Source organism: Panthera tigris, chromosome B4 (assembly GCF_018350195.1).
Source record: "Panthera tigris isolate Pti1 chromosome B4, P.tigris_Pti1_mat1.1, whole genome shotgun sequence".
Lineage (NCBI taxonomy): Eukaryota > Metazoa > Chordata > Mammalia > Carnivora > Felidae > Panthera > Panthera tigris.
In genome coordinates this window covers 41,575,020-41,602,509 of record NC_056666.1, presented here as the reverse complement: position 1 = coordinate 41,602,509, position 27,490 = coordinate 41,575,020, and the positions used below count along the sequence as shown (strand labels likewise).

Here is a 27,490-nt window from a genome sequence, read left to right as displayed (position 1 = left end):
TTATTTGAAAACCCTAGGGTGCATCCCCTCCCTCACCACACCCATCCCCCTCCCTCCTCTCCCCCCTCCCAGGACATGACGATGCCACACACACACACACACAAGGCCGTGAGCTGCACACAGAACACGGGGGCTGCGCTCACAGCAACATGAAAAAATATACATTATATATAATACACCTGGGGCCCCCACTCCCCCTGCCATCCCCACAACCCAGCCTCAACCAGGTCATGTAGGAAGGGGCAGGGGCTGCAGGCCCTCAGGCAAGGAGAAGAGGGGAAAGAGGACAGAAAAGGAAGGAGAGTGGGCAAGGTGAAGAAGCAGGGATCCCCAGAATGAAGTGGAAAGAGAGGGAGGAGAGGACGGAAGCTTCCTCCCAGCTGCAGAAGCCCTGGGGAAGACAGGCCTCCGTGGACAGGAGAGTAGGGAAGGGTTCCCCCTTCAATTCCACCCGGGCCCCTGCCACTGGTAGTGACCCCCACTCCATGCAGTGCGCGCCTGGTGGGGGTCAGACAGAGACATGGGCGAGCTAAGGGGCCACTGCCGGGGGGGGTGGGGGGCAGAGAAGGCAGCCAAAGTCTTCCAGGGAACAGGAGCCCAGAGGCACAGGAGGGAGGTGGGCTGGGGGCCGGGGCGGGGAGGCAGACCCCAGCGCGGCCCACTGGGATTTGGGGATTAAAGGAAGACTCGTTCCAAAGAGCTCTCTCCCTCTTGGTCTCTTCTCTCAGAAGGTCCTTCTCTCTTTTCTGGGGGTGTCTCTGTCTCACCAGGGCAGAAATCTCTCTCTGTTCGGGGAAGGGTGCAGCATCAGTAGCGGTGTGGAGGGGTCTCGATGATGCGTCTCTCGTTGCTGCTGGGGGAGTCGGCTGCCTCCGAGTCGCTGCTGTCCTCGTCCTCCTGCTGGCCACCGGCAGCCCCCGCCACACAGGCCTGCCGATTCTGGTAGGACTGGGTGAGGCAGGAGCAGAGAGCACAGGGCTCAATGGTCTGCACGCACCCCAGAGCCTCTCCTTTGGGGGCCATGCTCCCCTCAGGCCCCTTACCCCACCCCCGACCTCCCTTTTAACCTTTCTCCTTCCCACTCATGGCAGCTCTGCCCGGAGCCTTTTGCCCCAGGGCCTGGCCACTCTGTGCTCCAGCTGAATCTGGACTCTAGGCTTCCCCCCTTCCCACTGCCACTCACCTCCATGGGGTTCACGATAATGGTGAGTGCCGAGTCATCCCAGAAGAGGTCAGGGTCTTTGGGGTCACTGGAGGCCTCTGGAGGCCCGCCAGCCCCTGAGACACGGCGGTGAAGGGAGTGGATACGCACGAGGCCCAGGATGACCATGAGCACCAGGAACCCCACACACACCACAATGATGAGAGTCGCTGCACTGGGGACCACTGTGGGGAGAGGAAAGGGACTTGGCACCGCGGGGGGGTGGGGGGGGCCGGGATGGAGGGACACGGGGGAAGAGGGAGTCCTGGAGTAAGAAGAAGGATGGGAGCGCCTGGGTGGCTCAGTCGGTTAAGCATCCAAGTCTTGATTTCGGCTCAGGCCACCATCTCGCAGTCTGTGAGACGGAGTCCCGAGGCAGGCTCTGAACTGACAGCGTGGATCCTGCCTGGGATTCTCTCTCTCCCTCTCTCTCTCTCTCCCTGCTCACATGCCCCTGCCCCTCCCCTGCGAGCATGCGCTCTCTCTTTAAATGGTCAATAAACATTATTATAAACAATAAATAAATAAATGTTCAGGAAACATTTTAAAAGAGAGAGAGAGAAGACGGGATGGTCCCGAAGCAGGGAGTACACTGTATGAGCTAGAGGAGAAAGAGACCCCTATTGAGAAGAACAGGACATAGGGAGGGAAGGGCCCTTAAGGCCAAAGGGACAGAGAGGCAGAAGGAGGGAGGTATGCAAAGGGGGGCACAGGCAGGGGGAGAAGAGCTCCTGGCCCAACGCTATCAGAGCAGCCCTGTTCTCAGCAGGCAGAGGGCCAGGTTGGAGCTCGAGCCCAGTGGGGGAAGGTGAAAGGCGCCACTTAGGCTCAACGCATCTTGAGAAACAGGCCCCAAGCTGGCCTGGCAGCCAGAAGAAGCTGCTGGCACCCAAGGCTGGGGGGACACGTCCAAGGGGCCGGGAGCAGCCCCTTCACTCACCCACCTGAACCGCACTCATTCCTGTTCTGTGACTCCTCCCTTCTTCTCGCGGGCCTGGGCCTCCTGGACACCTGGGGCTTCTGCTCCTCCCGAATCTCCCCCTGAGGATTACCTACCTCCCCCTCGGCCCTGTCATGCCTCTGGCCCCGTGGCCTCACTTTGATGCCTAGGCTCAGGGGAGCGAGGACCCTGAAGGGCAGTGAGACAGAGAAAGGCGCGTGCACTCTCACGCGGACCGTGGAGCTGATCGCGGCAAAGCAGACGTGCATGCACCAGCACGTGCCCAGGAGGACCGCACAGGCGCACAGCTGAACAAGGACGGCTACCCCCTTCACCCGAGCCAGGACTCTGCCGGTCTGCACACCTGCCCGCACCAGCAGCCTGGCGGCCTGCTCACACAGCAGGAGCAAAGGGCTGCATCCGAGGGCCTCCAGCAAGGCACGGCAGAACCACACGTGCAGCGTCACCCAGCTCCCCGCCAGCTGGGCACACCAGGCGACCCCCTGAAGGAAGATGTAAATGCCACAGATGTGCGCCGCGAGGGCCACGGAGCCAGCAGCCGTGAGCACAGGGCGGGCCACCTCCCGCACACACGCACACAGCACTCGGGGAAGCATGGGCACGCAGAGCAGGAGAGCCCGCAGCCCCCGGGACAGCAAATGGAGGCAGAGACCCCGCACACGTGTCCCCAGGCTGAGGGCCCGCGTAGGCAGCTGGGTCACTGCACCCCACATGGGTGCACACCCCTGCTCACTGTTTGCGCCCGCAGCGGCTCTCCCAGCCACAGAGGCCCCGTGAGGCCCCGAATCTGGAGAGTCCCGTTGCTAAGGGGTGATTACCCGTGTAATCACACTGTGTTCCAGCCCATACATCTACCTCCCAGTCCCCGATTTACCCACAGCCTTTGAGACGTGTTGAGAGACAGAGTGGAACGCAAAGAAGCCAAGAGCACGGGAGCCGCACATATACCCTGTCCCACACACACCACTCCTCCCCGGCAAGCGGCAAGGCAGACTGTCACAAGCTCCAGGGCCAACCAGGTGTGTGCAGAAGGCCCTGCCTGAGCAGGCACACTAGGCTCACACCTCCCTGAGGCCACCCTGATGGCTCCCTGCCAAGTTGGTCTCTATCCTGACCCAACCCATAGCTTGCCTGTGGCCGCTCGCCAAGGAGAGCCAATCCTGTTTGGCAGGGCAGGCAGGCTCCCTGGGCACGGGCTCTAGGGCAGAGATGGGCCTGGCTGGATCAGCACTTCTCAACTGCCTGGGGATGGGGGAGGAGGGAAGAAGGGGACAGAGGTGCTTTTCCCGACCATCTGCAGGAAATGGTCCCTCCCAGGTCCCCATGTCAGTGGGCAAGATCCAGGAACAGTGACCCTGCCAGCAGGTGGCCCCTGTAGCTAAGCTCAGGCTCTAGAAGGAATGGAGACCCGCCCCTCCACACCTCCAAGTGGAGGCCACAGCAGGTGAACCTACTCTAGGAGCACACTGATGATGACAGGCCAAAGTTTCTGGTTTGTGCCTTGATCAAATGCATTTGTTCTTCTGAGCCCCCAGCCTGGTGAAGGAAATGGCAAGTCGATTGCCAGGAATAAGAAATGACCACAGGAAAGACAAAATGCAGACACTGTTATCTGCAGGCAAACAAGTAGAGTAATTAGTTTAAAATGAGGCTGGAAGGGGCGCCTGGGTGGCTCAGTTGGTTGAGCACCGACTTCGGCTCAGGTCACGATCTCGAGGTCTGTGAGTTCAAGCCCCGCATCGGGCCCCTGTGCTGACAGCTCAGAGCCCGGAGCCTGTTTCAGATTCTGTGTCTCCCTCTCTCTGACCCTCCCCATTCATGCTCTGTCTCTCTCTGTCTCAAAAATAAATAAATGTTAAAAAAAAAAAAATTAAAATGAGGCTGGAAGCCAGCGAGATGGCAGGATTTTTCAATTAGCCACAGACAAAAATCAAGAGTTTCAAAAAGCGCAATCACCCTCGCTTGGTGCATGAGACCCGAGCAGGTGACCGTGGCCTTGAATGACTGGCACCGCCGACATGAAGGGGTGTTTTATCAAACGGCTCTTGTGCAACTTCTGGTTTCAGGTGGGTGTGAGGACACGGTTAAAGCCCCATCCACAGTCCTGCATGGTGCCCACTTTATGAAGACCCTGGGGAGAAACTTCTTTCCACTCTCAGTCCCAGGGCTTCTCTTGAAATACTGGTTGGCTCTCATCACATGACTCTCCTAACTGCTCAGGTTTCCTTTTGCTTAAACTGCAAGGAAGCTCAGAGCCAACGTGCTGGCCCATTCTACCATTCTAGCAACTCTCAGAGTATGTCTTTTATGAACTGACTTTATTCCCCTCCTACATCTTATTCTTCTTTCAGAATCGTCCTTCCCTCCCCACTCCCGAGTTCATTTTCTATGCTTACTCTATTTCATTGTAGGTCTGTCTGCAAAGCTTCAGGTACTTGTAAGGAACAAAGTAGGGAAACGGTTCCCAAACTTTGCTGCACGTTGGAAGCACTTGGGGATCTTTAAAAACCATCGACGCCTGCCTGGAGCGCCTAGGTGGCTCAGTCGGTTGAGCGTCCAATTTCGGCTCAGGTCATGATCTCACGGTGCCTGAGTTCAAGTCCCACATCAGGCTGGCTGCTGTTAGCACAGAGCCCTCTTCAGATTCTTTGTCCCCCTCTCTCTCTACCCCTCCTCCATTTGCACTCTTTCAATAATAAATAAACATTAAAAAAAAAAGGAAAGAACTGGAAAAAGAGCTAGGAAATTATGAGAGGGGAAAAAAAAAAGCTGGCCCCAAGGGTCTATTTAACAAACAGGGTTAGTTTGCTCACAGGTCTCTAAAAATTGTATGAAGTTTCTATGAACCTTTGCAACTTGATTACGCATTATGCTCCCCTCTTCACCCCTACTTCCCTACTCCCTATACCCCTACCCCCATCTGCTTTCCTTTAGTGAGTAAATACTTAAAAAGGCCTCTCTTTTCAGAGAGAGGAAGGAAAAAGGGAGCCAGCCCCAGGGAAAAGGGAACACAAGAGATTCTGTAGTGGTGGCCACCACTTAAGGGGAGGAAGCCAGATGGAATCCCTGGGGATACCAGGGAGCTAGCCTCAGTCAAAAAAGCCCTAGGAAGCCCTCAGGAGCCCCCTCACCAAATTAGATGGAACTATAAACTAACAAGAAGAAAGAAAGAAAGAAAGAAAGAAAGAAAGAAAGAAAGAAAGAAAGAAAGAAAGAAAGAAAGAGGAAGGAAGAAAAGGAAGAGCGGGCAAGCATCAAGCATAAATGGAGAAGGTATGGAGGTCAATGGTTAATGCACAGTAATGCACAGGCTCTGGAATCCTGCCACCTAGATTTGAATCCTGGCTCCTACCACTTCCTAGCTGTGTGATCTTGAATAAAATGCTTAACCTCTCAGGGCACCTGGGTGGCTTAGTCGGTTAAGCATCCAACTTCGGCTCAGGTCATGATCTCACAGGTTTGTGAGTTCAAACCCCACGTTGGGCTCTGTGCTGACAGCTCGGAGCCTGGAGCCTGCTTCAGATTCTGTGTCTCCCTCTTTCTCTGCCCCTTCCCCGCTTGTGCTCTGTCTCCCTCTGTCTCTCAAAAATGAATAAATGTAAAAAAAAAAAAAAAAATTATGGGGCCCCTGGGTGGCTCAGTCGGTTAGGCATCCGACTTCGGCTCAGGTCATGATCTCACAGGTTTGTGAGTTCAAACCCCACGTTGGGCTCTGTGCTGACAGCTCGGAGCCTGGAGCCTGCTTCAGATTCTGTGTCTCCCTCTCTCTCTGCCCCTCCCCTGCTCGTGCTCTGTCTCTCTTTCTGAAGAATAAATAAACATTAAAAAAAAAAAATGCTTAACCTCTCTGGGCTTCCATTCCCTCCCCTTTAAAAGGGATAATGCTAGTACCCATTTCATTTGCTGTTTGTAATGACTAAATGAGTCAATATGTGGAAAAGCTCATGGTACACACTGATGTGTTCAATATTCTTATTATTGTATGTATTGAAATGAGCTTTTTCAAGGAAGCATTTTCAGAATTCTTTAGGGAATTGCCTTCAGAGCCTGTGATACACCTTTTGGCTTTTTTCAAAAGTGACAAACCTGTGCCCTTTGTGGGTTTGTATATTTAAGAACTTAAAATGATATCCAGAGCCAACTCTGACAAAAGTGGATCATGAAATTGGGTAAAACTGAAACGGGTCAAAAGCAAAGCATATCTAAGAAGTAATAAACATAAATGCATCATGTAAATAGGCTTTGAAAGCAATTCTAAAAGGGATTCCAAAAATCATTTTTGGCATCAACAGAATCATTTTACAGTGTTTAGTATGTGGAAGAAAACTCATTTCATAATATTATGTGTAAATACCAGGTTAAGTAAAATAGTTTGATCCCAACTTTGTAAAAAGAAAAAAAATAAGGCATAGGAAAAAAAAAAAGGAACATTAACAATGGCTTCTTCTCTGGGGTGGAATTATGGCTGATTTTTGTTCTTCATACTTGTAGTTTCTAGTTTTTCTACAATAAACCAACTCTTAAATTGGAAATTAAAACTCGCATCACTGGTAAAGTGCCACGGCCAGGGAACATGAGGGCAGCTCTCCATCTGGATTTAATACTTTGCCAAGTTGCACACTTGGCGTTAGAAAGACTTATGACATTATAGGCACGCCTGGGTGGCTCAGTCTCAGCATCCGTCTTTGGCTCAGGGCATGATCTCACAGTTGGTGAATTTGAGCCCCTCATCTGACTCTGTGCTCACAGCTCAGAGTCTGGAGTCTCCCTCACTCTCTACCCCTCCCCCGCTCATTCTCTTTCTCTTTCTCCCTCTCTCTCTCTCTCTCTCTCTGTCTCTCAAAAATAAGCATTAAAAAAAAAAAAGACTTATGACATTATAGATAGCACATAATTACACACGTATTAGCCCCAACTTTCTCCTTGAGGATAGAGACTGTATCTAACCCATAATTCGTAGGTGCTTCTTAAATACTTGATGGCTTCACTAGGTCCAGGGCTAATTTGATATTCCTGGGGGAGGGAGCAGGAACAAAAAAGGCGCCTAAACCCCACACCGACTTTATGATTCCAGACATGAGCACCCCAGCGATGAATGACATTGACTCATATTCTTCAGGAGGGAAAGTTAATGGTCCAGGGGTTACAGGGATTGGAACAGAGTGATCAGTTAAGTCAGCACAGGGAACAGAACCATAGCTCCACCGGCCTGCCCCACTCCCAGTGGTAGAGGAGAGAGGATGCCCGTGCCCAGCCCACCCCCCGCCACCCTCCCTGCCCTGCCTGGCCCCGCGCACTCTTACATACTGGAGTTTCGGTGGGAGCTGGCCAGGCTGTGTCCAGCCATCTCAGGAGGGGGCTGGTGGCCGCGGTGCAGGAACTGCTGGGAGCTGAGCATGTGGCTGGGGTGGGCGACCCGGTTCATGCTGTGCAGGACATTGACCTGGGGGAGGGAGAGCTCAGTGGGCACCCACCTCTCCTATTCCTATCCACTAGAGTCTTGTCCCACCTCACTAGAGGCCATCTGCTAACCATGCCCCACAGCTCCTCCCCCTCTGAGCAGACAGGTTCTGGGCTCTTCCGTGCTGCAATGTCCATTCCCGCCAACTATGGGTCTCAGTCCACTCCTCCAGGGCTCCTCGCTAGTGGGGGAGGAGGGGAGGGAAGGAGACTCTCTAATACCTCCACGATGAATTCATTGCTGGAGTAACGGCCATTCATTTCTGAGCAGGACAGCCGGAATTTCCTAGCATAGAGGGCAGCTCCGTGTCGCAGCCGATAATGAGCCTGCCTCAGGATCTCTTCGTACACAGTGATGCTCTCCACCCCTGGGGGACGAGGAAGCAGCTCAGGGCGGGGAGCCGGCCAAAAGGGCCCGGCAGGCCCCTCTCTCTCAGACTCCCACCAGCTGAGAGCAGACGCAGCCACAGAATGGGTCGGTCCCACGCCTCAGCAGGAGAATGACCTGAGTTCTCCCAAGTGATGTACCCCTCCGCCCCCAACCCGGCTCTGACTGATTGGGAGAGAGTGACTGGGGTCCATCCCCTGCTCTGCTCTTCTCTAAAAACTCTGCGGCTTCTGGGTAGAGATGGAGAGAAGGCATTAAGGACCCCCTGCAAGACAGAAGGGAGGAGGCCAGCAGGGGGAAAATGGAGAGAGGGGAAAATACAGAAGTCCTCGGTGAGGTTCTGGAAGGGGATGGAAACAGGAGGAAGCCGGTTATGACCAGCTTCTCCCATCCCCACCTATGGAGGTTTCCTTCAGAGAATAGCAGGTTTCCTCTGAAAGCTACCAAGTCACGGCCACAATTCATTACGATGTGAGCACGCGAGTTAAAGATCTGGTATGGGGGCGCCTGGGTGGCTCAGTCTGTTAAGCGTCCGACTTCGGCTCAGGTCATGATCTCGCAGTCCGTGAGTTTAAGCCCCGCGTCAGGCTCTGTGCTGACAGCTCAGAGCCTGGAGCCTGTTTCAGATTCTGTGTCTCCCTCTCTCTCTCTGACCCTCCTCCGTTCATGCTCTCTCTCTGTCTCAAAAATAAACGTTAAAAAAAAATTTATAAAGATCTGGTATGTACATGAGATCAGAGACATGGAAGGTATAGAGAAGATGGCTAGGACCAAACAGCTAGAGGATCGAAGGCTCGTCAGAGAAGGCTGAGCCACAGGAGGAGGGAGCAGCAGAGGGGAGCCAGGCTATAGAGAGAAGCAGGGAGAAAGAACCACTCGGGAGCCTGAACCCCAGCACACCTCCTCTAGGGGCAATCTGGAAGCCTGAGGAGCTTCCAGTCTGGGAAGGTGCAAGATGGCACTTGCCTCTATCCCTGGGGACCTGGGAGGAAGACCCTCTGGAATTCCTAGATACCTGATCGTGGGGAGGGGCGCACACAGAAAAAGAGGACAGGCACTCAGTCCCCACTGACCGGCAATGGTGAGGTAGGCAGATGTGTTGGTGAGTTCCAGCCCTCGCTGCTGCAAGGACGCCATGTCTAGGAGCAGGCTTTCCCGCTCAGGGTCCAGATCATCCCCGACCAGAGAAATCTCACAGCCATCCAGGTTGTGCACGATCTCATCTGACATGCGTGTGTCTGTCACTGGACAGGAGAGAGTTGGGATCGGGATCAGAGCCACAGGGCCCACCTCATGGCCATGCTTCCTCCCTTTCCAGGCTCATTCCCCGAGAGCAGTCAGCAGCATCTTCAAGAACGTCATTACCCAATACTTTCCTCACACCTACAGGCCTCCTCCCGGCTCTACGTCCCATGTAAGTGGTTCCAGACAAGCGAATGTGGGATGAAGTCACTCCAGTTGCGGACATGAGCCCTTTCTCAGGATGATATCACTCCCTGGAGTCATCCTTACCTGTGCCCTGCCAATTCTCATCCTTTTTGGCCTCCACCTGGTGGGAAATGGAGCAAGTGATTTGAAGATCGGGGAACAAGGGGATCCCCTCAGGTCCCTCAAAGTCCACAGCCGGGCGAGCAAAATGAGCAGTGCCACTCAGCAGGATCTGGGGGGCATCAGGCTGAAGGACCACCACGTACCCCTCCACTTCAGGGATGGAGACACAGGATTCTTCGCTGAAGCACCTGCAGAGCAGAGGGGAGAGAGGCAGCTTGTGACCCCAAAACCTCCTGTCTAATGATCCCTATTCTGTTTCATCCCTCCGGGCGTCCATCTCTACAACAGAGCACCCCACGTCAGGGAGGGGAAGGGAGGAAAGAGGGATAGTGTCCCTGTCGCAGCACAACTACCCCACCGGGGCAAAGCTGGAGAGGAGATACCCTTTCCTGGGAAGATGCCACTGTGGGAAAGGGTCAGAGACAGATCAGGCAACCCAGACCTGCAGGGGTGATCACATCACCAACGCCCTGACCTAAGACTATGGAACACCTATCAAATTTCATTTCACAAACCGAACTTGCCAAAATGTTTACACATACACAGTTCCTTACTCAGGAGATTTGAATTAAGAAGTGTGTTCAGCAAAACACATGGCAGACACATGCCCAAAAAATATTCAACAACAAAAGTGGAGGGGAAGGATGTGGTGGGGGAGCCTATCCAAGGATGTCCTCCTCCTTGCTGTTTCTTCCCTTCAAGATCAGAGAAACCTCCTTTGGTCGGTGAGCTAATGTGACAATCTCGGACCTGCATCCATGGTCCCATGAAGCCTCGTGGACCTTGGCACCAGGACAGACTCCCTCAAGCACTCAGCCAGGCCAACCAATGCACAGCACAGCTGCTCAGGAAGGCGCTCCCAGGGTCACCTCCCACCCCATCCTTTGCCAATCGATCAGAATGACACCTCACTTTCTCATCACACCTGCTGGTTTCTGAAGCATTTACACATACTCTTTCATGCAACCTTATTTCAACCTGTGGAAAAGGGGTAAGAAACCAAAGATGATCAAGCATCTTGGCCACACAAGAAATAGGCAACAGGGGCGCCTAGGTGGCTCAGTGGGTTAAGCATCCGACTTCGGCTCAGGTCATGATCTTGTGGTTCATGAGCTCGAGCCCGCATCGGGTTTGGTGCTGACAGCTCAGAGCCCAGAGCCTGCTTCTGATTCTGTGTCTCCCTCTCTCTCTCTACCCCTCCCCCACTCATACTCTGTCTCTCTCTCTCTCTCTCTCAAAAATAAACAAACATTAAAAAAAATTTTTTTAGAAAAAGAAACAGGCATCAGAGTCAAGGCTTAAACCCACAGTTCTTATGCCAAGATCCCACTCTTTCCGCTGAACCACAGCCACTATTTGGGGCCTGGGTTTGCACCAGTCTGATTTATTTATAAAGAAGCACCCCCTGGGGCATCTGGGTGGCTCAGTCGGTTAAGCGGCCGACTTCGGCTCAGGTCATGATCTTGCAGTCCATGAGTTCGAGCCCCGCGTCGGGCTCTGTGCTGACAGCTCGGAGCCTGGAGCCTGTTTCCGATTCTGTGTCTCCTTCTCTCTGACCCTCCCCCATTCATGCTCTGTCTCAAAAATAAATAAACGTTAAAAAAAGAATTAAAAAAAAAAAAAAAAAGAAGCACCCCTTGAACAAGCAGCCTTCACAAGGAAGTTAGTAGCACAGGAGCAGGGCCTGTGGTCCATATGCTTGTGCTAACTGAAATGCCCAGCTTGACTGCAGGAGCCAAAACGGGAAGGGGTAACCTCAGCAGATATGATGAACTCAAAGCCCCTGAAGCTGCCAATGTCCACAGCTTGCAGAGTTCCTGTGCCACAAGGGGTGGGGCCCAAGAATCTGCACGGTCATTCTGAGAGGCCCAGATCAAAGCCTCCTGGAAAACCACCTAAGCTGACTTTGAGAGCCCAGACTCCAACAGACATCCCCACTGCAATGAGCAATCCAAAGGGGACCCAAAGGGGAACAGGGGGCTGGCCCTGACCCAAAGGCACTGATGATCTGGTCTAGAGCTTAGTTATATACGGCACACAACCTTAAAACAAGGGCAAATATGGTCACCATTGTGTAAGTGGAACAAACAAAAAATCACAAGGGTTTAGAGAGGCAAACGTTATTTCTGGCTAGGATGGGAATGGGGCATTTGGCCAGGGAGGATAGGAATAATCAAGGGAAGTAGAAACTGAGATAACCTTTGAAGGAGGGTAGGACTTCGCTAGGCAGAAGGTAGACCATAGAATGGATGGTGAGGAGTGCACCAAGGGGAACGAAGGAACATGAGGCAGAAATCTGGGGTCAGATGGTTGAAGGCTTTGAGTGCAAATTTTGAGCACTGGCCAAAGGGAGGTCATTAAATTCTTCTATATCACAAAATAATGAGGATGAAAATTCTGATTTATGACCACTAACCTAGCCTCTGGTGAAGTTAGAATACTAGAGATAGGTCAACTTGTTAGGAGATTATGGCAATAGGCTGGGCGAGAGGTAATCAGAGACGGGGCTGGAGTAATAACAGCAGAAATGGAAAAAGAGGAGACAGATTCCCAGCACCCAGCACAGGCAGGATCAGGGTGACCTGGCAAAGGACGGAGCGTGGAGGATAGACAGGGAGAAATCCAAGATGACTCAGAGGTTTCAAGCCTGGATAACCGCAAGGGCAGAGACACCATTACAGAAATGGAGAATTCAGGGGGAAGGGCAAGTTTGGATATTGAAGGCCATTATTCTGTCTTGAGCTCGTTTCTGTGAGGTGCTGGCAGAACTTTCTAGATAGAGGTTATAGCAAGCAGAAATTTAAGGGCTATGGTAAAAAGACAAAGCTAGAGAAAAAAGATGTGGTAACCATTCGTTCAGGGGCTAATGCCACAAAGGAGGCGGGCTTTCCAAGAAAGAGGTAGGGGGACAAAATACCTTAGGGAAAGTCTGCGTTGACCAAATAGTTAGATAAATCTGGCTTTCAATGGACAGAGCTTCAAGAACTGAACCCTGGAACTTGGGGAAGCCACGTGGACTAGGGCAAGGATGTGTATCAGAGAAGAGGAGGTCTCTCTCTCTTTCACTCATGGGCATAAGCAGGTGCACATGTGTGCACGTGCATACAGGTGCACACGCGCGCGCACACACACATACGCACCTATATTTTCTCCAATGACCTCAAGGAAGTATTAGGGTAGCACTAACCACATGATAGCTCTACAAACGGAAAAACTGGGAGCTCTCACAAAGAAAACAAGGCCCCCTCCCCCCCACTAAAGGATCAAAGTCAGGTTCCTAGCTGGTGGATAAGCCTCTCCCCAGGCATGAAAGAGGTAGGAGGAATTCAGCTGAGTCCATCCACAAAGGATGTCACCTCCTCCCACTGTGGGACTCCCCTCCCCTTGCAAAGCTCCACCATAAGCCAAAAGACAGTGCCCTCCCTTGATGTGGCTTCTGAGCGGAGTGAAGGCTAGGAGGCAATTACTCGGTTTCTAGTGGGTTAAACCCTCCATAGCTGCACGACTGCCCTTTTAACAACTTGAGTTCTGGCTAGAACGTGGTGGGCTGCACGCTCAGCTCTGGTCTGTGCCCACATGACCCCAGCTACTTGTGGCCTTCAGCTCCACACTGTGACCACCCCCGTGGGCCAGCAGCCCGATTCCCAAAAGCTGCTGCCTCTGCCTTCCAGAGCTGTAATTGTAAGGCCTGATAATCATGCCCAGTCACTGTGTAGGGCTCAGAGCCCTCTCCTCTCTCTCCTCTCTAAAGCCACCCTTCCCAGGATAGGAACAAGCCAGAGATATTTATCTTCAGATTGCTTATGGAGAAACTGAGGCACAGTAGGGGAGAAAGGCATGCTTGCTCAGGAATCTAGTCTCCTGCATTGTGTAATCCGCCCACCAGATAGCAGTATCTCCTAAATACTGCCCCGCAAACATTCTAGGGGATGAAAATAGCCAGCATTGGCGGAATAGGCACCGGACTAGGTGGTCAATCTGGACTGTATCATTTAGCTCTCAAAACAATCCCAGGAGTTAGATTCTATCGTTATCCCTGTTTTATAGCATTTGCTCAGTGCAAAAAGCCAGTACATAACAGACTCTGTGTCCATAACTATTATGCTTTCATGACCTCTCAGTTATTCTGCATTTTTAAAAATGTTTTCTTTGCTTTCGAGAGAGTACAAACAGGAGAGGGGCAGAGAGAGAGGGACAGAGGATCTGAAGCAGGCTCTGTGCTGATAGCAGTGAGCCCAATGTGGGGCTTGAATTCACGAACCACAAGATCATGACCTGAGCCAAAGTCAGACACTCACCCAACTGAGCCACCCAGGTGCCTCTCAGTTATTCTGCATGTTTAGCAACATACTTAAACCTTGAAAATAATGTACAACTTTTCTTTTAAAGAATTAAAATTATTTACTTAGCATTCAAAGGTCAGAAAACTTTCAGTGAAGGGCCAGACAATAAATATTTTTGGCTTTTGGGGCCATACAGACTCTGTCCCAACTGCTAGCCCTGCCATCATACTGTGAAATAATATGCAAATGAATGGGAATGGCTGTGTTCTAATAAAACTTTACTTACAAAAGCAAGCAACAGGCCAGATTTGGCCCCAGGGCCACAGGTTACCAATCCCTAGACTTCAATGATCCCATTTGATCTTGCAAGGGCTTGCTGAATCGAGATGAAAACAGGTGAAACAACGAGAGCTATTTGCTCAAGGTCATCAAGGCGATTAAGACAGTGTCAGAAGCAACATCAGATCTCCCAGCTCCCAATCCAGTACCTTCTCTGTACCACTTTACGTATCAGCAAAGAGGCACAGAGAAAATTAAAACCCCAGGGTCCTGGAAGGGTGGTTAGTGGAAAGAGTCATGAGTCCGTTGTTTAAATCCGAGTCTAATCCAGGCTCTTCTACAAACGTGGCTGTCAACTGAGCAGGTCAGTTGTCTTTGGGGCCCAATCTCCCCATCCATACGGTGACGGAGGTGTGCCTAGCCCTGGGTGACCTCTGAGACCAAGGAGTTCTGACACCGTCTACCTCTGCGCTGTGATTTGCCCGCCCCACCCAACACTCACTTGACAGCAGTGGTGAGGCGCAGGGGCCTGACGCCAGGCGTGGCAAAGCGCAGAGTGTTCATGTAAGCCACATGCTGCAGGGCATGGTTGAAGGTCTCCACATCATCCCCCTCCAGGGTGAGCAGGGACTGCGAGGGGTTCACGTGGACCTGGGCCCCAGACACAGACAGCTGAGAGCAGGACCAGGAGGTGGGAGAGGAAGGGAGCAGAGGGAGAGAGGTGGGCAGAGGTAGGGGGCAGGGGGCATGCCCGGAAGGACAGGGCTAGAGGAAGGGGCGATACCTTCATGCCTTTGCCCAGGCTCTCGAAATCCCTATAGTCCAGCCCCTCCCGACATGCATAGAGGCACTCGATGACTTCGCGGCTCTCCAGGCGGCCTGAGCGCACGCTGAAACCAGCCAGGTAGCCATGGAAGTAGTGGTGGATCGGCAAGGGGTCTCCTAGGGCAGGAACACAGGGATGGAAGGGAGGTAAGAGCAGGTGAGGGGAGAGGCAGCTGGAGCAGGAAATGGGGCAGAAAGAAAGGGCAGAAGGCTGGAGTAAAAGTGTAAGAAGGAGAAATGTGGAAATGAAAAGGAAAGAAGAGACCAGGAAGTGAGGCTGGGGCGAGGGGGGTGGGGGGGTACTGGAGAATGCAGAAAAGAGGACAGAAGAGGGAATAAATCCAAGGAGAAGAGAAGGGTGAAAAACAGAAGCAACAGAAATGAGAAAAGCCCCCCAGGAGAGGGAGAAAGGGAAGGAGGAAAGTGGGACCAAAGGGAGGAAAGAGGAGCCCATGGAGGAAAAGAAGGGGAGGGCGAGAGGACATGGTCACAGGGCATGCAAGGGGACCCAGGGGAACGTGTGGAGCTTCACAGATGCCCAGATCTCCCTGTGTGGGACCACCTCCTGCCTCCCACGATCTGCTACGTGGAAAGCCAGCAAGAGAACTCTCCCACTTCCTTCTGTGAGCAGGAAGGGACACTCTGGAGGCCACCAAGCTCCATCTGGCCTTACCTCTCCAAGGGAGCCCTGCCCTGCAGTAGTTCATGGAGGCTCTGCCCCCTGGTGGCATGTGCAGCAGTAACTATGAGGCTGGCTGGGATTTGGGGTTGGGGTGGAGTCAGGAGCATAGGACAGAAAGTTAAGGTGAGAGCTCTCTGGTCTCCAGTTCTTATGCACAGAGTACCTTGTGTGGTGTCTGTACTGTTGTCTCCTCCCTTTTCCTTCTCTTTGTTCTTCTCCTCTGGAGGAAAAAAGAAGTAGCAATCAATTCAGTGTTGTGGGGACAGACTGACCGCAAGGAAGAAGGGGTCTTCCCTGTTCTCTCCCTGCCAATGTAGGCCTTGCAACCTGTTCACCAATTTCACATCTCAATCTCTCCAGCTTCTGTTAAAAACCAGCCCCCAAATACATGGCTGAGAAAACACAAGGGCTTTGGTAAGACACACACACACACACACACACACACACACACACACACACACACACACAAATGCAGGCATGCACCCAAGTTCCCAGAAGGGAAAAAAATGAAAGAAATAGCTTAAGGAAGATTGAAAACTCTCTGAGGTATTACTGGTATTACTGGCCTCCAGCAAGGGAATGCACTGTGGACATCATCTCTTTGATGGAACAATGTGGGCATTGGCCAAAGTTACAGAAAGAGAGATTCTGGTGATGCCTGAGGTAATGACTAGTTGAACAGGTGGGAGATACTGGGGGGGGGGGGGTCCTGTGGTCTCCTCCACAGAGATCTCTCTGAGTCACCATGCCCAACTGCAAGGAGAGATGCATGAAGTCAGGCTACCCTTGCTCCTTCATTAATCCTAACTTTCTAAAGGCTCCAACCTTCAGTGTCTTCACTGAGAAGCTCAGAGGGACTTACCAGTCCAGCAGGCCCCAATCATGAGAGCAGGTTCCCTTCGGGGCGGGTGGATGAGACCATTGTCATGGATGAGGGCAGGGTCAAATGAGATGCCATCGGCATAAAGCGTGACTGTGGGGAACTCCAGGTTCAAAGCATAGTGGTGCCATTCATCATCACAGACCTGGCAAAGCAGTGTAAGGGTAAGAACCCTCAGGTGCTTTATCTCCAGGGAACTAACACAAGGCACTGCCCCTTCTCCTGGGAGACAGGGTACAGTCCCTTATATTCTCAGCTCTATCAGCAGGGCTTACTAGTGAATTGTTGCCTACCCAGCTCAGGAAATAACATCCCTGCCCAAAATCTATCAGGCACCAACCAAGTAGGTACCTAAAATTCCGTTCTTCAGGCAAATCTCTAAAACTATAAACATTCCTAAGAGAAGTAACACACTATTTTCTCAATAATTTTTTGCCCAAAACTGTATGTATGCATGGCACTGGAAGGTCCACAGTCGTTTGTATCCCAACAGTAAAACAAACCCGCTCTCCTTGGCAGTTTCTCCTAGGGTCAATCAAGATGGGTGTGGGGGATGGTCAGAGGAATGAGGGGTAGCCAGTTCTCTGCCTTATTAGCTTCCAAGTGCTGGAATGCCTCACGGTTCAACCTAGGCCCTTTTTCTCCCTTTTCTCTCTACACACTCTTCCTAGGAGTTACCTCATCTGTTCCCATGAGTTCAGATACCATATTTATGCTGTTAATTCCAGAATCTGCATCTCCAGCCCAGAGCTCTCCTTTGAACCCTGGGCTCTCCACTTGGATGTCTCAGAGGTATCTCAAATTTAACATGTGTAAGACAGAAGCCCACACCCCTTCCCAACTTCCTCACTTTTCCCTGGGGCAGCATAAACACTCCACTGTCCATCCAGTTGCTCAAACGGATGACCTACAGGATACCTTTGATCCTTCTCTTTCCATCACCTTACACATCCGACCCATCAGCAGTGTTGTTGATCCCAGATCCAAACAGAGCCAAAAGCTGTGGATTTCTGTGCAGTTCTTTATAATGCCATGCATCAGTCCAGTCCTCAACCTTACCATGGCAACAGTCTTGTCTGGGTCTTTACCTTTTTATGTCTTTTCAATAAGTTCCTCCCATAGTTGCCAAAGGGATCTTCTTAAAATACACATCTGATTAGAGTTGCAGATATAAATCTGATCTGATTAGATCACCTCCCTGCTTTAAACCCTTCAAAAGGCTCCCTACCTCTTACAGGACAAAACCTAAACAAACTGGGGCACCTGGGTGGCTCAGTTGGTTAAGCGTCCAACTTCAGCTTAGGTCGTGATGTCATGGTTCTTGAGTTTAAGCCCCACGTTGAGCTCTCTGCTGTCAGCACAGAGCCTGCTTCAGATCCTCTGTCCTCCTCTCTCTCTGCCCCTCCCCTGCTCACATTCTCTCTCTCTCTCAAAAATAAATAAATAAAACATTAAAAAAAAAAACCTAACCTTAAAAAAATCTAAACAAACTACAGCTGGACAAAGTCCATTGCACAACCTGATCACTGCCCAGCTCTCCAACCTCATGTCCAGTCTTTCCCCCTTGTTCATTGTATTCCAGCCCACTGACCTTCTTCCCATGCTTGGAACAGGCAAAGCGCTTTCCTGCCTCAGGGCCTTTGCATCAGCCCTTCCCTCTGCCTAGAACACTTCCTTCTCAGCTATTTCCCATCCTTTAGAACAAAACTTAGATTTCACCTCCATCAGGACTTCCCTGAGCATTAGATCTAAAGTGAATTCCCCCTCTTTGTCCTCCCCCACTCTCTACTTCAGTCCCTGCTTGTTCTTTCAGAGAATTCATCACAATTTACCATTTACATATGTCTCCCTACTTTCTAAAAGTCTACCTCTCCAACTAAAATGTAAGCTCAAAGAAGGCAAATATTTTCTTTCCCTTATACTCCACTGTATCCCTAGAACCAAGCAGAATGGCAGACACGTACTTGATATTTAACATGTGTTGAATAAATAAAGGAAAATAAAAGAAAAACAGATGTTACTAACATTAGCAACAAGAGGGAAAGATCAAGAAGCAGCAAATAGCAGACTGTCTCCTTCACAGAGTACCAGAGAAAGTAAAAGCTTTTGTAGACAGCCCTCAATTATCCAGTCTGTGGATTTTCTAGGCCTTTCCTTTCTCTTTCTCTCTCTTCCACTTCCTGCCTTTTTTCAGCTATTTGCTTACTCAGCCACTCTACTGGGGCCTGCAAGAAAAGTAGAAGGAGATGGGAACTCAAATTAGTCCCCATTTGTCCTCACGGTCAGCTTACAGAGAGAGTAAAGAAGAGGTTGTAACTGTCGACTCAAGAGAGGATTTTACATATTTTTTGTTCGTTTTTATTTATCCTTCATAATCATGCGAATAATAGTGAAAATTAGTGCATAATCATGCACTAATAATAGTGAAAATTGACATCCTTCCTGCCTACAAGGTCTAGTCCATCATTCGCTCCTGCAACAACCCTCGGATATAAAGTTCATATTATTGGGGGACCTGGGTGGCTCAGTTGGTTAAGCATCCAACTTCAGCTCAGGTCATGATCTCACAGTTCGTGAGTTCGAGCCCCGCGCCGGGCTCTGTGCTGACAGCTCAGAGCCTGGAGCCTGCTTCAGATTCTGTGTCTCCCTCTCTCTCTGCCCCTTCCCACTCATGCTCTGTCTCTCTGTCTTAAAAATAAATAAAACATTTAAAAAAATTTTTTTTTAAATAAAGTTCATATTGGGGCGCCTGGGTGGCTCAGTCGGTTGAGCGTCCGACTTCGGCTCAGGTCACGATCTCACGGTCCGTGAGTTCGAGCCCCGCGTCGGGCTCTGGGCTGATGGCTCAGAGCCTGGAGCCTGCTTCCGATTCTGTGTCTCCCTCTCTCTCTGCCCCTCCCCCATTCATGCTCTGTCTCTCTCTGTCTCAAAAATAAATAAACGTTAAAAAAATTTAAAAAATAAATAAATAAAAAATAAATAAAAAATAAAGTTCATATTATTCCCATTTAATAGGCCAAGAAACTGGGATTTAGACATACTAATAGAGATTTCTTGGCTAGCGAGTTCCCCTGGCTGCGTCCCCCAGAATTACTTACTTTCTTGCTTACTACAGCATGCTAACTGCTTGAGAGTCAGGGATATGCACTGTTAAGGTTCTAGGTAAGAAAGAGATGAAATCAAACAGCAAGAAAAGATAGTTGGTTGGATATGGTGTTAGTAGTAATGTGCTCCCAAATTCCTTTTAATCTTGGAGTGCTTCCTGCAGGAGACAAGCCTTGGAAAAGAACAAGAGAACCTGGGAGTAGAATGTCAGGAACTGAAGGTGGAGCATGAAGAGGGGCACAGGGCAATGCAGAAAATGCCAACCCTGGTCCCGGGACCCTCCTTCCATCCACCCAGCTCTCCCAGGAGCCTGGCACTGGCCTCACCTGCTCCAGCTTCCAGAGGAACTTGACTGGGCGGGCACTCTCAAGCAGAGGCCAGTAGAGGAAGGCAATTCTGCAGCCATGGACGGTCAGCGAGTAGTGAGAGAAGCCATCCTCTGAGGAGAGAGGACAGAGAAAGGGGTCAAACACAGGGCCTGAGGCAAGAACAGGTTCTCATTACTCTCATTACTCTCTTACGTGCTCTCCCTCCCGTATTCCCTAGTGTCTCTTCTCTTTCTCTCTGACACATGCACAGAGTCCAGTCCAAGCGATAACTAGGGCTTCTCGAGCATTCTGATCGGCCAAGGTGCAACACTGGGCAGCCTGTTCCCACCCAGATTTCTACTACTCCTTTGGTTAATACATGGGTGACAACCCTTCTTAGCTCAAGAGAAGTGAGCTGGGAGAAGTGGCAGAAATGAGAGGTCAGGTCAAGACTGAGCCCTCCTAGGAAGGACGTGCTATGCAGTTGAAGGAAGATGGGGACTTGGAAATGGAGCCAACTAGCCCTTCAAAGAGGAGGACGGGATAGTGGTAGGAGAGGAAGAAGGGGGCACACCACTATCCAGGCTTCTCCACTGCAGTGAACAGGTTTTAATGGGAGTAGACTGGGGAGCAGCCTACCACATGGTGGGAGGCAGGGGGATTGGGCAACTGCAGGTGAGAAGGGCAGTGAGCAGTCCCATTGCCCTCTGAGAGTAAGCAAGCTCTCAACTCATGCAGGCAGTAAACCACACAGCTTCAGGGAGCACCAAAGCCAGCACCACCTCTTACAAATGAAGAAAGAGGCAGTGGCCTGTCCACAGCCACAAACTGGATGGTGACAGAAACAGGATAAAAAGCCAGTTTCCTCACTCTCAGACCAGTGGCCTGGGGAAGGCTCACCATTCTGGACAGTGTTACACACGATGGTTTCCTCTTCCTTCTTGCCCTTGTTGGGGGTCACACCATGCTTCATCCAGAAGGACAGAGTAAAATGGTCACTGAGGCTGTTCTGGGGCCCAGAGCCCAGCCCAGCTGTGCCACCTAGGGGCACCTGCACGGCTTGGGTGCCGTTGAACCAGTAGATAAGGCTGCTGTCCTGGCTGTAGTGCACTGAGAGTCCGGCCGTCCAGTTGGCATTGGGGCCGGGCATGGGCAACAGGTCTACCTCCCCGGTGGCGGCACCTGCAGAAGCCCCAGAAAGCACAAGTGTCAGAGCTGAGACACAGCAGATGGGGAAATGGGAAGCAGCCAGGGAAAGAGCGAATGAAGGAGAGAGGTTTCCCACAGCTAGTCTCACCCCCTCTCCCAGCCCCTCAAAGACACCAGAGGGTGGACCTCTCTTCTAGAAATGGCTCTCCAATGAACTCAATCTCAACTCGTCATCTCTCCCTACCATTGTTCTGCAATGTACCTGGTGACTGTCTTGTGCTACGATTATGATTATGCATCATTGCCAATGACCTATTGATTTGCTTTGGGGGCCACAGGAGTTAACCACGTGCTACAACATCTGTGGATATATATATACATATACACCTGTGGGTGGGCAAGGGAAGATGTGAGGCAGATTCTTCGGAAAGAGGCAGAGGAGGGTCAGGCAGAAGCCTGGGGAGAGGAGGGCACACTCACCACAGAGTTTCCGCAGTGCCCGTTCTGAGTAGTTGTCACGGTCACAGCCCTTGGCCACATGGCTCGTCTGTAGCTCTATGGTGGCCTGAATGTTCCAGAGAGGTTCATCACAGGTCTCCAGGCGGATACCAGGGAACAAAGCCAGGCTCCCTGCGCCTGGTGCATATTCAATCCTTTTGTTCCAGCCTGCACGGGGGACAGGGAGAGGGTAGCAGAGAGAGAGGAAGACAGCCCCTCTTATCCATTCTGCCATTGTCGTGTCCGCTGACACCCTTGGGTAGACAGCCAAGGTAGACAGCTGCAAGCCTGCCCCCAAATCTCTCTCCCCTGGCTCTTAACCTAGCCCTGTGATTGTCAGAAGGGACAAAAGGGAGACCCAGGTGAGAGATGATTTACAAGATGGGTGACAGCACAGTGCGGAGCTCCTCACCTTGCCAGCTGGGTTTACAGGTGGGCTTCACCTGGATCTCCACCTCGGCATCATCCGCTGCCCGCTTCTTCCCGCAGTCGTAAGCTGTCACCGTGAACTTGTAGAGTCTCTCACCACTGTACTGCAGCTTCTCCGTGTTCTCGATGTTTCCTGGGATAGGTGTGGGGGGAAGACAAAGAGGGTAAGGTGCACCAGGGAAAGGCTAGGGAGGAAAGGGGAGAACTCGTGAGCCAATTGGGCAACAGGTGAATCAGGCAGCAGGAAGACGGGGAAGGAGGTATCTGGGGGAAAAAGGCTCTCCATTGGGAAGGCGGGTGTGGAAAGAGGATCTGAGGGACACAAGTGGAGAGTTCAGCCCCCGGGGTGTTCGGAGGGATGTGGGCACCCAGGGGTGGGGCCGCAGGGGATGCACTCACCGTCATTGTCAATGAGGAAGGGCGTGTTGGGGGTGAGGATCTCATAGTAGCAGATCTGACTGTACTGGGGGGAGCAGTCACCATCGATGGCTTCCACCCGCAGAATGCGGTCGTACAGCTTCCCCTCAGTTACCGCAGCGCGGTACAGCCGCTCCACAAACACGGGGGCAAACTCATTTACGTCATTGACCCGCACGTGCACAGTCGCCCTGCACGGTACCCAAGCAGAAGGAGGGACAAGCAAGAGTCAGCCGGCCTCAAAACTCAAAGAGGGGAATGCAGACAGGGAGTCAGAGCACACAGGAGCCAGTGTGTCCCGAGCCTAGGGCTGTGGGCATGCTCATCCCACCCTCCAGGGCACCAGGCACCACACAGGAAGGGGTGACTGATGTCAGGGGTAAAGGACGACCTCAGAGGACACCCTCAGCTGACTTGGAGAACTCCTGTACAGAGTCCTATAGGTTCGGTGCTAAGACAAGGGCTAAGACAGAATTTTGCGTCCAGCTGGTTGTTCCTCCACAACAATCAGATCCAACGGGATAACCGAGGAAGACACAGAATAAAAGCCAAATTAAAAGCAACTGGGGGTGGGGCGCCTGGCTGGCTCAGTCAGTGGAGCATTCAACTCTTGGTGTCGGGGTTGTGAGTTCGAGCCCCGCATCGGGTGTAGAAATTACTTAAAAATAAAATCTTTAAAACCAACCAGGGGAAGGGAAGTGGTATTTATATAAAAGCCATTAAGTCATCCGACACGAGCGTGAGCGGAGGGCTGTCTTCTGTGCACACGTGTGCAACGTGTTTGACAGGTGTGGCCCCCCCTACTCGGGGCCCATGGGGCGGACAGGCCTGGGGCTATGCCTTTCATGCGGAGCGCGGCCTCCCACCAAGATCTAGGCACCCGGGGCCCAGAGGCAGGGTCCTATCTCCAAATGGGAAACTGAGTCACAAGGTGCGGTTTACCACCGGTGCCTCTTAGCGGCCCAGGAACCCTGACTGCCAACCTTTCTCCCATTCTCTGATGAGAAGCTGGCTGGGAACAGACATAGGAGTCTCGGGCCCCAGGCTTGGCCATGCCGGAGCCATTTCCTGCACACCCTCACCTAGCATCGCGCATGTGTACATCATGAGTATGTGAGTGTGGGACGCGCTGCAGACTGGTGGGGCAGGGGGAAGAAATCCAGATGTGTGCTGATGTGCTCATCCTCCTCCTCCTCATTCCCCTCCTCCTCCTCATGACCCATGTACTGAGCCTCTCCCGTGCATCAGGCACTGTGGTGCCTGCTTTTTACATAAACCATCACCTTTACTCTTCACGGCAATCTAAGGAAGGAGGATCATCATTCGCCCCATCTTATAGAGCAGTAAAAGCGGATCCAGGGAGGCTAAGTAAGTTGCCCAAGGTCATAAGAGGCAGAACTAGGATTAGATCCCATGAGTTCTTCTACATGTTTCTGTCACCTAGAGCGAAAGCTCCTGGAAGAAAAGACCCCGATGAACAGAGAGGGGAGGGGGTAGGTATTCAATGACAGCATGGACAGAGGAGGGTGAGGGGCTTGGGAGGGGCAGGGAGGGCTCAGCAGCGGGAAGCAGGGGACAAGGGTCTCCTCACTTGTGGGACTTCTTGGTGTTGGCCCCGTCGGGGCCCTCGCCACAGTCGTAGGCCTGGATGGTGAAGGTGTGCTCCTTCTGGGTCTCACAGTCCACTGGCTCCTTGGCCCGGATCAGCCCTTCTCCGGTTGCTTTGTCCAGAATCACGGCCTCAAAGGGCACCCCAGACCCATGGAGCCGGAAGCCACAGATCTCACCTGACCCGGGGGGGAAGGAGGGATGAGGCTCCTTCTCCTTCACCACTTCCAGCACCTTCTGCCCAGCCTCCCTGCCTCCGTTCCACTTCGCCTCTCCTCCCAAACCCCCGTCCCTTCTCTTGTACGTGTGACAGTGTTAATTATCAGACATATAACTCCAACACCAGCGTCCCCAAGCTGCAGCCTCTCAGAGCTACTGGGTCTGAGATCTGACCAAATCGTGATGCAGTTAACCTCTGCCTGCCCGCGTCCTTCTCTCTGGCTCCCTGTACTCAGCCACCATCCTTAAGCCCACTTCTACCACTTTGCTGAGGCCTCTTCCCCACTTCCTCTGCTCTCCTCTCCCAGGACCTCCCCTCTCCCCACCTCACCCTCTGCCCGCCCAACCACTTTTCTCCGTCCCACCCACCTTGCCATCCCCCAACCCCAATTACCTGCATAGCGCAGGGGAGCATCCTTGTCCAGGGCAAAGAGTGGTGGGTTCAGCAGGACCGTGTTGTCATTCTCCATGACGATGCCCTGGTATTCTGCCTCGATCCATGGCTTGTGCTTGTTGGCTGACCCCCGCCCAGGGAGAGGAGAGGACGCACCTGTGAGCTAGCCCTCCACTCCTGCACAACCCCGACCCACTTACACTCCACTATTATCCCCCTTTCCACCCTCTGCAGAAGCACGTGCAGGAGGAAGGGCTGAGGTCAAGAAATCAGCATTAAAGGAGTCAGAGGGTCTGTGGGATGTCACAGCCTTCTGCCCATGGCAGGATAGACCGTTTCCATGGCAACAGCCTACCCTGGGGGAGGAGGAGGAGGAGGACCACTATCTCCCCTGGGAAACATGGTCAGGGGGTAAAGAATTTTCTTGAGGGATTTCAAGTGCTAGTGAGTGGAGACTGGAGATTCGGAGAGCAGTGGTGGGCCATCAGAAGGCCCTGGGAAAGGGCAGAGTTGAGATTAGAGAAAAAAGATCTAGACGTTTCCTGAGATCCTGCGTATTTATCTTCTCCACCACCACCACCACCCCCACCCCCATTTCAGTCCTGATCCCCTCACTCTGCCCTTCTCCAAGCTAAGCCCCAGCCTAAATCCATCCAACCTAAGAGAAGAGAAAATATATAGGACAGAAGGAGGGGGACAGAAAGGGGCAAGGATGGAGGTGAGGAATCAATGCCAAATGACCGGACCCAGCACAGCCGACATCCTAAGGGATTATTGAGCTGGCCTAGAAACACGACAAATCTCCTGCCTGCCTCTCATCCCTACACCCAAGAGAGCACAATCGCAGCCAGCACATTGCTACGTCCCCCACAAGGCCACCAAACCCCACACTCCCTGACCCCCACTTCTTATTCAGACTCATGAGTTAGTCCTCCTTCTTGCTTACCCCTTTCTTCCCTTCAACCACCAGCCAAGCCAGGAAGGATACAGGACTCACTCAGCCTCTAGATTTCCCCACCTCTTGCCAGACTCAGCTCACTTGTGTCTCCTCCCCGGGACCGATCTCCCCCTAGCCCGGTGAGGGGCCTTGGGGAAGGCACAGTGTGCTCCCTTCCCTTCTACATCACCTCCACCTCAGCTGCCACCGTTTATTTAATCCCACCATGCCAGCCCCCAGACTCCCAAAGCACATTCATGATGGCCCATCAGTGGAACATGGGTGGAAGAAGACATATCATCAGAGGGAAACTGAGTCACCAAAAGGAAACTTCCCCAGGATGTCATGGTGAGCAAAAAATCCTGTCTTCCAGTCTTTCCTCCAACTACACCACAAAAAAAAAAAAAAAAAAAAAAAAAAGGCTTCTGGTATCGGAATGCCTGCCTCTTTCTAGCAGATGACCACCAGAACCCCTTTCTCGAAAGGCAGAGGAGGAAGCCACAAGATGGTGCTCAGAAGGCAGCACAGGAAGTGGCAGGAGGCTAAGAAGCTGGGTTGAGGTCAGACACTGAGGCGAGGAGCCACAGCCTGAAGATGGAAGGGTTGTGGTGCCGCAGGGCCAGGGCTGGGCGCCTTCTCCACAGCTCACCCCCAGTCTCCCTGCTCCTCTCCTCTTGGCCACAGACTCTCCTTGTGTTCTTTTCCTTCACTCGCTGCTGGCTCCCTGCCCTTCCTTCCTCGACTTCCCCTTCCCCCTCTTCTGTCCCTTTCAATCCTCTCTCTTTTTTTGCCTCCGCCTTTACCCTCTTCCATCCATCTCCTTCTTATCCCCCTCCCACACCTCATGTCCGTCGTCCTCAGCTTTTTCCTCTCACCGCTCATCTGGCACCCCCTACACACCCACTTTTGCCCTTGCCTGCTTTCCTCCACCTACCTGAGCCTTAGCCCCTCTCCCCTCACCCCTCGCCCCTCATCCCTCGTCCCTCTGACGGCCTCACCCAGCTGAATTTATCTGCTGTCTGCCAGAGAGGGCAGCTCTGGTAACCCTCAGCCCAGCTGTATGCCGGGTATGGACGCAGAGGAACACGCCAAAACATACGTGCTCCGAATTGCTGAGCTGCTGCAAGCAACTGTTTCCATCCAGGATGGGATGGAAATGAACCAGATGGATCTGCCACACGCCCTTAGTGCGGGCACACCCCAGTGACAACGGAGAACCCCCCAGAGATGTACATTACCCTCCAGGGGCAAGGCCTTCTGAGACCTGAGATAGCTCCCCGAGGTGAAATTGAAGGGGGGGGGGGGGGGGGAGGATGCAGAGAACCCAGGATAGAAATGAGGACTAAACGGGAGCAAGAGAAGCACATGGGTAGAAACAGACCAGAGAGGATGGTGTGGGGAAGGGGATGTGAGGCCGAGAAGGGGGCAGCTCCGAGAAAGCGGGTGGGAAGGGGGATGGTGGCAAGAACCCACACCTGTCATTTGCCCGATAGCTTCAACAGCCCCTGCCCACCCCTACCCCCACATTGCTCTCCCCATACCCCTCTTTCAGTGGCCCCCTCCCCCACCTCACTCACCTTTGTTACAAGAGCTGGAGGGGAGCAGGGAGGCCAGCAAGAGGGGCAACAGCAGCAGGGTCATGGTGTGGTGTGGGCAGGGCAGGGCCAGGCGATCGCTCTCCCCCGAGAGCCTCTAGCCGGCTGATTCCACCTTGGGGGAGGGAGGCAGGGGCTCTCCAAGCAGTGGGGGGGGAGAAGCTAGGGGGCAGCAGGGCACAGACAGAAAAGAGCCTGCCGCCCACACTGGTCCATACAGCAGACCTGGGCAGACCTCAACCCGGGTGGCTGAGGTGGGGGACTTGCAGAGGCTTCTCGTTTGCTCTGGAGCCGGGCGTCCTCACTCTCTCCCTCATTCCC

At 52.4% G+C, this 27,490-nt stretch overlaps 1 protein-coding gene across 1 annotated transcript; it reads right to left on the bottom strand.

Moving 5' to 3' along the window:
* CLSTN3 (calsyntenin 3) lies at nt 1-27,490 on the bottom strand. Its single transcript, XM_042991696.1, has 18 exons — nt 27,152-27,490; nt 24,638-24,760; nt 24,008-24,203; nt 22,399-22,607; nt 21,983-22,132; nt 21,553-21,738; nt 20,824-21,105; nt 19,942-20,054; nt 16,493-16,655; nt 15,794-15,850; nt 14,908-15,065; nt 14,626-14,774; nt 9,523-9,749; nt 9,084-9,254; nt 7,845-7,990; nt 7,470-7,605; nt 1,184-1,386; nt 1-948 (listed from the first exon to the last, which is right to left on the bottom strand). The coding sequence occupies exons 1-18, from the start codon at nt 27,213-27,215 to the stop codon at nt 808-810; spliced, it is 2,874 nt and encodes a 957-aa protein (XP_042847630.1). The 5' UTR covers nt 27,216-27,490; the 3' UTR covers nt 1-807.